This window comes from Phycodurus eques, chromosome 1 (assembly GCF_024500275.1).
Source record: "Phycodurus eques isolate BA_2022a chromosome 1, UOR_Pequ_1.1, whole genome shotgun sequence".
NCBI lineage: Eukaryota > Metazoa > Chordata > Actinopteri > Syngnathiformes > Syngnathidae > Phycodurus > Phycodurus eques.
In genome coordinates, this window is record NC_084525.1 from 29,841,627 (window position 1) to 29,853,861 (window position 12,235).

General features: G+C 37.8%; 1 protein-coding gene across 1 annotated transcript in view; it reads right to left on the minus strand.

Annotated features, from left to right (window-relative positions):
- The window catches only part of mfn2 (mitofusin 2), a 41,058-nt gene that overhangs the window by 9,425 nt on the left and 19,398 nt on the right, over nucleotides 1-12,235 (minus strand). The window contains exons 10-14 of the mRNA XM_061686578.1: nucleotides 9,761-9,882; nucleotides 7,823-7,949; nucleotides 7,504-7,608; nucleotides 7,160-7,262; nucleotides 2,057-2,277 (exon numbers count right to left, since the gene is read on the minus strand). Coding sequence (XP_061542562.1) covers nucleotides 2,057-2,277; nucleotides 7,160-7,262; nucleotides 7,504-7,608; nucleotides 7,823-7,949; nucleotides 9,761-9,882 — 678 coding nt within the window. The remainder of the gene's footprint in view (nucleotides 1-2,056; nucleotides 2,278-7,159; nucleotides 7,263-7,503; nucleotides 7,609-7,822; nucleotides 7,950-9,760; nucleotides 9,883-12,235) is intronic.

Genomic DNA, 12,235 nt, shown 5'->3' on the forward strand with positions numbered 1-12,235 from the left:
AGGTCCATTCGGAAATTAAATTTGACACCCCAACGCGACTCTAAGAGTGTACATTTCATCAGGGCCGAGTTTCCAGACAGTGCGGATTCTAGCAGAGCGCGCGCTGAGGATATTTACGAACACACCCGTAGCGTACCTGAGCCAGTCTTAAACTCCGGGTAAAGTAGTTACATTCCTCCCGCTAGCTTCTGATCTCACATAGAAAACTACATTTCCCAACACCTTTAAGTTCGCCCCATAGAAATTTGTTTTTAGCAATTATTTGGCTCCCGAACAACAATGTCGGGTAGGAAAATATGTTTGGGCACATTTCCTATAAAATGAATAGTGCTGAAACTAATTTCCAACTGTATACATGTTTGTGAGTCCTACTTTGGTATTGAGAGAGATGCATGAGACTTACTTCAACGACAACAACCAGAGGATATGCAATGCTAGCATGCAGCTAGCCAGCCCCCATAAAAAGTAGTTGGCATAAAAGTGGTAGATATTAACTGACTGTTATAATTCTGACACCGTTTACCTGATTTGTAAGTAAATACCCTCAAAGTAAAGCTGAAAGTCTGCAGTTAAAGCACATCTTGTTCATTTTAATTTAAACCCATTGTGGTGGTGTTCAGAGCCAAAAAATGAGAATAGTCCATGTCCCATGAATGAAAAGACAAAGGTTTATGGAGTTAATAATAAAAATACTATTACTAATAATACTAATACTGTACTTTGCTTTTATTGAATAAAAAGGAGCATTGACAGCAATATTGCCATGTCAAATTGGGTCTATGGCAATATTTGTGTAGTCTTCCTTGAAAAAAATATCCACAAAAATATATATATCACAAGCTTAGTAGAAAATGGATGGCTGGATATCAAACATAGTATAGCCTTTGTAACTGACAACTGGTAGCTTGGAACTGAAATTTTAGCCCGACTTGTGTGAAAAGATGTTGCAAGCACAGGTGTTGCCAAATCCAAGCTACACATCTTTCCCTTTCAGTTCTGACAGATCATTCAGGAGGCCAGAATTGTTCTAAAGCAACAAGCCTATGGTGTCATGTGTCATCACAGAAAATGCCTTTAGAAGTCTTTTCTTCTTATTCCTCAATTGATGAGACCATAGAATGTGTCCATACTCATTAGTAGAAAGTGTAAAGTAAATGATTACAAATATAAAAGCCGTCTTTCGTTATTGCCATGACTTTTACGAGCAGTCTTCACTGCCATCTAGTGGGTGACGAAAAAGAGACATGACTCCAAAAAGTGCATTCTTGCCTTCTGTGCAAGACAATTGTTTGTAAAGTGCTCCTCCTGCAGGCCAATCAATTATTGACATATGACTGAACATAGTGAATGGTTCCAGTCTAGAGATATCTAGCCAGCAGAACCGGGACCCAGAACATGCCAGTCGAATTGGCAATTTAACATGTAACATCATGAATTGGAACTGAAAATGAAATTAGACGAAACTTTTAGGGCGGTTTTTTTTTTTTTTTTTTTTTTTTTTTTTTTTTTAAACTGATTGTAGACCGTTTTATTGTTTGAAATGTAAAGTTACTTATCATACTGTATGTACTGTACCTTCGGTTGTAACTTTTTTTTTTTAAATATAGGATTGTTCATCAAACAATAGTACAAGTAATTAGTATTTGGACTGTAAAAGTGGTAAAATCACAGCAAAAAAAAATGAAGACTGTCATTATTCGATTTATTGCAAATTATTTTTTTTTTCATGTATTATTCATTTAAGGGGAACTTCAACTTACACTCAGTTGTATTATGTTTTGTGTTGCACACCACACAAAAAGCCAAATCACGTGTCAGAGTAAAAAGCGTGTGCAAAGAGGAATGTAAACAGTAATGTAAAGTAAACATTTTGTCCACAGCAGGACTTAAACTGTGACACTCCGATTCCCTAAAGAAGTCATTACCGATGAGCAACTGTCACCAAGAGCTAAAGGTTTGTACATTTTACCAATAAACTTTAAACATAATTGGAACAATAGTTTATCCAAAACATCTTGTGGATACATCATCAAATGTGTGTACTTTATGTAGCTACCTGGTCACTGTAGCCCATGAGGGCCCGTCGAGTGTTCTTGGGCCCCAGAAAACGGTTGACCAGCATAGTCCAGCCCAAAGAGAAGTGAAAGCTGATATCCTCCTGGAAGTCACTGCAAAGCTTGTCACAAGCCAGGTCATAACTAAGACTGAAACACTGCCGAGGAACCAGCTTGTCCACCTGCTCTCTGGCTAGGTCGGGCAGAAGTGGCTTCAGACCCTCTGCAAGACACATGGAGATGAGTAATTTCACTGATGTAATTTATGTCAGACATGACATACACAGGATATCCTCGTACATACAATGTACAGTATGGGCTGCATTATGCCTTCGTGTACAGTGTTCTACAAATGAGCACACCTAAGCAGATTTGAAAACCTAGTTTTTTTTCCAGATTCAATATTTTCTATAACATACAAACTAAAGATTACTCACACAAATATGGACCACTGATTTCAAGTGAGATTTGTCTGGGTCAGCTAGTCCTGTCACAATAGGTTTTCTAAGACGATATATTCCCCCCCCCCCCCCAAAACTATCACAAACGATAATCGTTTATTTTAATGCCTCAAAAATCATGAAAAATAAGGCCCGCCCTTATTATTTTGTTATTCATTGTATTTTATTTTTTGCTTTTAAATCATTATTGTTGTCGTTATTATAATTTCCTTGTTTTTCTTCTCTGTGATATGGATCCCCCTGGGTCTGAAATAAAAAATGAAGAGCTGCAAGACTAGCCTGGTTTACGTGGAGCCTTCTATTCCGCTTATAATTGATTTAGAAGCCCAAACTGAATGAAAATGCTCCATATAAACACTTAAATCGAAATAAACATGCCGAATCTGAATAGAATTCGTTCTTTTTCCATGGGGGTGGATGGAATATTCCTTTAAGAACCGGTATAGTTTCGCTATGTGAATCGTCCTTCAGAATAGAGCTGGGAAAAGCGCTGTCTGCGCATCCTTTGTCGCGACGTAAATGTGCGGCGACGTTATTGTTTATACACGGCATAAATATGGTGGCCGTCGACCTAGCTGGTATGCTTTCGGAGATCTTGTTTTTAAATACTTAAGTTGTTTTGAATCAAGTGTTTTTTGGTTTTTTTTTTGTTTGTTTAAGGTACATAGGAAACTGTTTGTTTCCTATGTTCAGTGTTTGCTCATTACCCTTCTATGTACCCTGGCTTTGCAGTACTTAAACATAGCATCTCTATCACACTCTCTAAATAAGATTCATCAAAGCAATACCAAAAAAATCTCCCGAAAAATAAAAAAAAATTAAAAAATTAAAAAAAAATTCAAAGAATGCATAGTACCAAATCTATTTAAAATTATGATACACACACCCATTGTATGTCACACTTAACATTCGTGGCTTGGAATGTCAATGGCATTCGATCACAAGCAAAGAGAATTAAGATTATGGATTATACCACTAAATTTAAAACAGACCTCCTCCTATTACAAGAAACGCACCTTACTAAATCAGAAGAAAAATGCCTCATTGACTCTAATTTCACCCAGGTTATCTCAGCCTTTTATAACTGTAGACAAAGAGGAGTCTCAATACTAGGCCACAAAAGACTACTTTTTATAATAAATGGTACAGTAGCAGATCCAGAAGGCCAATATATAATTATACAGGCTACAATATTTAACAAGCTTTACACAATTGTCAATGTATACGCTCTAAATAAAGATGATCCAGCCTCTTTTAAATTTACGCTAAATCCCCTAGTAGATCACTCAAATCTCAAAAATAGTAATCAGCCACAATGCTCCAATATACTAGATCAGTATATGGATGCCTTTGGTCTCGTTGACATATGAAGGCTGAAAAACCGTACAAAAAGAGAATGCACATTTTTCTCGTCAGTTCACCGCTCTTTCTCAAGAATAGATTTCTCTCTTTCAAACAATTCGGCAACTCAAAGAATTACTCCCAAAATACATCCAATCATCATCAGCAACCACGCACCAATTTATCTCAATTTAAAAGTTGAATCAAATTTGGGACCCCCACCAACATGGCGCTTCAACACATCCCTATTGAAGGACCAGGATTTTGATTCTTTCGTGAGGAAGGATGGGGATGAGTTTCTGAAATTCAATGACTCCACAACCATATCCCCATCTCTGTTGTGGGAAACCGGGAAAGCTGTTTTGAGAGGGCGACTCATATCATATTCTTCGTATAAGAAAAAACAAGAACAAAAATTGGAAAATGGAATGGAGGAAAAAATTAAACACCTCACAGAAGAATATGCAATTAATCCGACAGATGCGCTTAGAAACCAACTTCAAAAGGCGAAACATCAATTTGACATCATCTTATAAAAAAGAACACATTTTCTACAATAAGATGCACTAATTTTGAGTACAATAATAAATCAGAAAAATTCCTTGCGAACCAACTTCAGCGCAATAAAGAAAAGTAATTACAGCCATTCAAGATTCAAACGGCTACTGTACACAGTCACCGCTAGAAATAAATTACATTTTTTACAATGTTTATGGCAGCTTATACGCATCTTTGAACGACCCAGATCAAAAATAAGGAATCCCTTATTGCAAGGAATCCCTGTTGAATTTTTACTAGCGCCTCTATTTTTCAGAACAGTCAAGGAGATAAACGATAAAGGTAGAATTAGTAGCCATATGAACACAGCTTCAATTAAGTTATTACTAAAGCCAGGTAAAGACCCCACTCTCCCGGCGAATTATCGGCCCTTACCACTGATTAACGTAGATATCAAGATTATCTCGAAAACCCTCGCAGCGAGATTTGAAAAGGTACTTCCGTCGATAATCCACAATGACCAGACAGGCTTCATTAAAGGTAGAAGATCCACAAATAATGACAGAAGTCTGTTGAATTTAATAAGCATGTCACAGCGTAAAAATCTATAAACGCAATTATCATGTCACTTGACGCAGAGAGCGCTTTCGATAAAGCTAACTGGGCTTTCCTGTTTGCAGTACTTTGCAAATTTGGCTTGGAGGATTCATTTTTACATTGGATAGCAACATTATACAATTCGCCGGAAGAGACAGTCACCACAAATAGGATCACTTCACAAAGAGGAACCAGACAAGAATGCCCACTCTCACCAATTCTATTTGCAATATTTATCGAACCTCTTGCTGCCGCTATACGTCAGAATGCTAATATTAAAGGTATATGCTCACTAGTGACAGAACACAAAATCAATCTATATGCTGATGATATTCTTCTTTACTTACAGGAACCGAAGTATTCTCTTCAGGCAGACTTCAATCTCATTAAAACATTTTCACAAATATCAGACTACTCTATTAAGTGGACAAAATCAACAATACTCCCAATAACAGCAAACTCATGGACTCCTGCAGATAAAATCCCAGATTACCCTATTTCTATAGGAAATATTAAGTATTTAGGTATCAATATTTCGTCAAAACTCACAGAGCTAACCAATCTAAATTACACACCACTTCTGGAAAAGATCTCAGCTGATTTAAAACGCTGATATAATTTGCCTATATCATTAATGGGAAGAATAGCTACAATAAAAATGAATGACAATGAGAGAAGGCAAACATAATGGCAGAAAAGTGAAAAGACACAATGAAAAAAAAATTTAAAAAGCTTTCGGTCCTAGAAATGTATTGCGACCGACAGGAATGACGCCTTAGATCATGTGGGGAAATAAAGGATGACGCGCCGAGTCAGAATGACGCGCGAGCTTTTGTTGCAAAGCTATCACGCAAAATGCAGGCCCATACATATGGTGAGATCCTCCCAGCCGCTTGTCAGTCTCGATACACTCGATCAGAATAAATCACGTTACGTAAACAGTTGACCAGAGATCTTCAATCTGTGGATAAGTGATTCCTGCCACTTGGCACCTGCTGAAAGTAACTAAAAAGTATTTTTTTTCTAACTTAGTTACTTTTGAAATCAAGTAATCAGTAAAGTAACTAAGTTACTTTTTCAAGGTAACTGTGGCAACAATGGTGCTGAGTGTTTAATATAGAATGGACTACTAAATACTTTTTCACTGAAGTATAGTCAAAGGCTGTATGTCTAATTTGTTAAGAAACCATTGCAGTTTTAGAGGAATATAACATCAGCTGTCACTTTTTTACCAAGCATTCTGATTATGCTAACAGCCAATCAACGCAGGAACTGATGGCTACGGCTCAGCGGTTAAAATCAAGCTTGCACGCTCAGCAAAACAACTTTATCTGACAAACTGCCATCCACGATTCAGTTACACAAGACCCTGAAACAGCGCCACGAGAGCTGCAGATGGAACTGATTGATCTCCAATGTGATACTGTCTTAAAAGAGAAGTTCCACTCTCAAACTGGATGAGTTTTATGCTTCATCAAAGTGCAGACAAATTTCCCCAAATCTGTAAGATGGTACAGAGGATACTGGTGTTATTTGGCTCTACATGTGTGTGAACAGACTTTTAGTTTGATGAACACCAACAAAACATCCTATACATCCCAGCTGAGTGATGAACACCTTAGATATGTTCTGAGAATTGCCACAACAAAACTAACAACAGACTTTGATGCATTGGCATAAAAAGGTGATCAACAAAATGAAACTGTTCCCATTAAAAGTACATCTAAGTATTAACACTGCAATGCCTTTATTTTTGTAATATGTAAGCATCTGGTCCTGGCATGGCCCGTCTGTCAAATTTTAAAAGTCAATGTGGCCCCTGAGCCAAAACGTTTGCCCACCCTTGGGCTAGAGTGTACCGCTCCGCCAGTGTTCCATGAGCCCACTAGAGGCTCATCACAACAATGATCATTTATTGAGTCCAGAAAACCTATCGTTATCAATTTTACTTATCAAACGATAAGTCGATACAGTAATTATCTTGACAGGTCAAATCCAGTTAAAGTTTCAATATTGCAAAATTAGTACACAGTAATGAAATTCTATCAAAGAAAAAAATTTATTAAAAAAAAATAAACCACAGGTCATCAAAATGTTGTAAGTGTAAGGTTACAACATTATACAGAAAAAACATGCTAACATATTTTATGAGAATTTAAAAAAAAAAAAAGGTCAAAGCTAAATGTTATATTACAGTACTACAATTACCTATCATGTCTCCCTGTGTCGTCTGAAGAGCAGTGGCGATTGTGGTGGAGCACCTCTCTGACATGTTCTTGCCCAGACACTCTTCTATGTGTCGATGCAGCTCCTACCAAATAAAACATGCCTTTTTTTTAGAATTAGTACAACATTTTATGGTCTTGATAGTAGTATCCAACGTTTTTTAGCTGCATCTAACAACCAGCTATAACAACCACAATTCTTATTGAAATATAATGCACTGCCTGACAGTTGCAAAAAAATAGTTTCTCAATCCTCTAAGGACAAGGCAGACCAGGGCCAAATCATCCTCTTTTTCAGGAACAACAAAGAACTATGCTGAAACTCACTTTCTTGTAGGCCTTGATGACCACTTGCGATGGGTGGAAGTCCATCTGAAAATCATCCACCAGTATGTGGAGCTTCCTGATTTCTTCTGCCATGCAATTAGAAACCTGGATGGGCAAAAGTAGTGAGCTTGGGTGAAATTACGTACAGTCCACGGATAGAGATGCTCACCTTTGAATAATTTTGTTCTTTAAAACAAAACTTCAACATAACAGCACAAAGCCAGATTTTGTTTGCCAAGTGGTTAAATATGCTATGGTGTCAAAAGTTAGCTAAACATTTCAATGTAACCTAAGGTTTTGGAAGCATGTTCGTGCTCACCTGTCTCTCCACCTCTTCTGTGATTTTCTTGATCCTGCCCTTACAGTCCATAGTGAGCAGGTCCAACTGCTTGTCTATAAACTCCAGTCGATCCTGACGGTCCTCTTTGGTCTCAAGACAGTAGACCCTAAAAAACAAACACACACACACATTGTGGAGCAGAAAGGATATTTAAGCATGGTGGTATTACTGTGTTTGTTTCAAAGTGAGCACCAGTGAAGTTTGCGTAGATCTCAATAATAGTTGATTCATTAGCATGAAGTGAGGGGGAAAAAAGACACTATAAAAGATGTCCTGAAAATATTAACCTCTTATGCAAACAAGACTACATTTTACAGTAAAATAAAGGTCACAAAATTACAGTCTCCTCCAAAAGTATTGGAACGGCAAGGTCAATTCCTTTATTTTTGTTGTATACTGAAGACATTTGGGTTTCAGATCAAAAGATGAATATGAGACAAAAGTTCAGAAATCAAGCTTTTATTTCATGGTATTTACAGCTAGATGTGTTAAACAACTCAGGAGAGAGCACCGTTTGTTTGAACCCACCCACTTTTCAAGTGAGCAAAAGTATTGAATGTGACTGATGGGTGTTTCTAGTTGCTCAGATGTTGCCCTTACGATTGGTTAAACATTAGATAGTGCTTGTTTTTGGATTTGGGTTGCACCTGTGAAAACTGCATTTGCTGTTAAGAAAACATGAAGACCAGAGAGCTGTCTATGGGAGAAAAGCAAACCATTTTGAAGCTTAAAGAGAAGAGGGAAAATTGATCAGAGCCATTGCACAAACATTGGGCATAGCCAATACAAAAATTTGAAATGTCCTGAAAAAGAAAGAAAATACAGGTGTACTGCGCAACAGACATCGGACAGGTCAGCCAAGGGTATCAACAGCAGCTGATGACAGAAACATTGTGAGAGACGTGAAGACATACCCAAAGAAAACAGTCAGTGACATCACTGCCAACCTCCACAGGACAGGGGTGAAGGTATCACAATCCACTGTTCCAAGACGACTTCGAGAGAAGAAATATACAGGCCATACCACAAGATGCAAACCACTCATCAGCAAAAAGAATCGGAAGGCCAGATTGAATTTTGCAAAGTAGTACAGAGATGAAACACAAAGGTTTTGGAACAAAGCTTGATGGACTGATGAGACCAAGATTAACCTCTACCAAAGTGATGAAAAGGCCAAAGTATGGAGAAAGAAAATATCTGCTTGTGAGCCAAAACACACAAACTCATCTTTAAAGCATGGTGGCGGTCATGTCATGGCTTGGGCTTGCATGGCTGCTTCTGGAACAGACTCACTAGTCTTCATTGATGATGTAACGCATGATGGTAGCAGCAGAATGGCAAAAAACACACTGCCAACACAACAAAGGACTTCATCGGGGGAAAGAGTTGAAGGTCTTAGACTGGCGAAGTCAATCACCAGACTTTAACCAAATACAGCATGCATTTTACCTCCTGAAGAGAAGACTGAAGGGAGAAACCCCTAGAAACAAACAAGAACTGAAAGAGGCTGCAGTAAAGGCCTCGAAAAGCATTTCAAATGAAGAATGCAACAGTCTGTGTCAATGGGTTGCAGTCTTGATGCAGTTATTGCAAGTAAGGGTTATGCCACCGAATATTAAATCTTATTCACTTTTAGTTAATTTAATAATGTCAGTTCCAATATTTCTGCTCACTTGAAAAGTGGGTGGGTTCAAACAAAGGGTGCTCTATCCTGAGTTGTTTAACAGATCTAGACGTAAATACCATGAAATAAAAGCTGGAATTGTGAACTTTAGGCTCATATTAATCTTTTGATCTGAAACCCAAATGTCTTCAGTGCAAAACAAAAACAAAAGAATCGTTCCAATACTTTTGGAGGGGACTGTAACAAATCAAAATTCTAATTTTACTAATGCAGTGCTGTAACACAAAACAAACCTCTGCTCTTGTGCAGCAATGTGTACTGCATCCATGATGTGCCGCAAAGCTTCAGAGATCTGCTTGGCCCGCACTGTGTGCTGCTCAAACTTTGTCTTCACCGCTGACTGAGAGATGCACTCCTAAACACAGCAGTCATATCAGCAAATGGGTGATTTGATGAGTGATTACTGATTCACCCAAAAGCATTTAAAATTAACTAGTAATATCTGGTTTATTTTATGTTTTTCTTCCTCAAGGGAGTGGAAGAGGGGTTCAAATTAAGTGTGTTTTGCATCTACAGGATCACACAACAGGTGCCTAACTGAAGCTCAAGATTTACTCTACAGTATTCATAGAAATAAATTTGCCAAAAGGCAAAAGATAGTTGCTGTTGTAAGTTTCTTAAACGAACAAACAGCTCCAAACTGTCTTGAGTGTTCAGTGCTCATATACTTAGTGTGTGTAAAACTCCCCTTAAGGGAAAAACCATATCACCAAATTCTGGTTAATATTAATCATAATCGCCGAATAGTAAAGATTTTGGCAATGACACAGACATAGTTACTTTAAACCCACTAGTATGATGTAGGCCTGGTTATAAATTATACAATTAAAATAATCTATTTAGGACTGCAACTAACAATTATTTTAATAATTGATTAATCTGTCGATTATTTTTTTCGATGAAAAAAACATTTTGTCTGTGAAAAAAATTCTTATTATTTCCATCGCTTTATTCACAAACAGGTGTAAAGGACAAGCAATCAACAAGATGGCACGAGCAACCCCAACCGCTGATAGATCTGCTGCCAGACGGTCACAAGAGGCCTGGTTTGCCACCCAGACCTTAAACCAGGCATGCCCAAAGTCCGGCCCGAGTCGAAATTTCCTCCGGCCCGAAGCAGGATGTCATAAAATCAATAATATGTGGCCCGCCAGCACAGTTTACCACAGTAAACAATACACACATACAAAAAAAAAAGAAGCCATTTTATATTTCAACAGAGGGTGGCAGTAGACCTGTGGCCGCACTCTCGTCGCGTGACCTGTGGTATGTTTTTAGCCCATTTCTAAAATGGCAACTAAAACTAAAAATAGGAAAGTTGACAATGCGGGCCGCCGTGTCCAGGACAAGTGGATTTTTTCACTGACATACGAAACAACTGTGTCTGCCTAATTTGCCAAGACACTGTGGCTGTTTTCAAAGAATTTAATATTAAGAGGCACTACCATACGAAACATGCTAACTATGACAAGCTAACGGCGAACAAACGTGCCGAAAAACTGAAGCCACTGGAAGCTGTTTTGATAGCACAGCAGCGGTTTTTCACAATAGCCTGTGATTCAAATGAAAATTCTACAAAGGCGAGCTACAAGTCTCAGTGAATTAATTTTTTTGTGATGATCAAACCACAGTTTTGTCAAATAGTCACTATACTATTCTTTGTCAAAATGCACTGGGATGTGATTTGTTAAAACAAAATCAATAAATACATGTTTCTCAAAAATTTCAGTCAACTTTCATAAAATAGTTCATTTGTATTTAATTTATTTTATTATTATTTTAACCTTTAACTATCCTGATAATGCAATTGAAAACAGATTCTCATTTGCAATATCAACCTAGTTGCAGACAGCAAAGTGATATAGTTACATATTTACATGTTAATTTACAATGGTAATGGTTAGAGGAATGTCAGACCGAATGGTCGGCCCCCATACATTTTCATCTGACCAAATCTGGCCCTCTTTGCAAAACGTTTGGACACCCATGCCTTAAACTAATTAACAGCTCCCCTAGAACCCTGGGCTTCCAGTCATCAAAGAACCCCTTAGTGCGCAGAACCAAGTCACAGACCAAAAGTTTGGAAAACCCGCTGTTCAAAGCAATTCAAATTAAGTTCAAATAACTATTTGCTCCTTTGAAATGCATGCAAGGCCCTCTGGGACAATTCACGGAACGCAAGCGACACACGCTGGCGGTGGAGACTTATTGCCAGGCGCGAGCTGTGCCACAGATTTCACCGAATTTTAATGTCTGCTTGATATTTAAAGAACTTTGCATGAATGCTTCCAATATAAATCATGACACCAATGTCACGAATGATTGTTTGGCACAGCTCTGATGTCAAATCTGTTTGTCAATTGAATCAAATGTTTCATCTCACACAACACAAATGTCACATCACAAATATTAAGTGCTCTCAGCTACCACTTTGAATTGAAACACTCATTGCATAGATTAACCAGGGTGTGTGCGTGACAATGCAAAGCTGGGGACCGATTTCTATATCTTAGATCCAATAATTAATTTTACATTTACACTGGTTTTTAAAACCACAAATAAGCCTAGGATGAAAATTTATATATATATATATATATATATATATATATATATATATTGCCAATGAATATCATTATCAATTAATTGTGTCGTGCGATTATGACGTCAGTCACCCGCGGTGTCGCGCCATTATGATGTCTGTCGCCCAC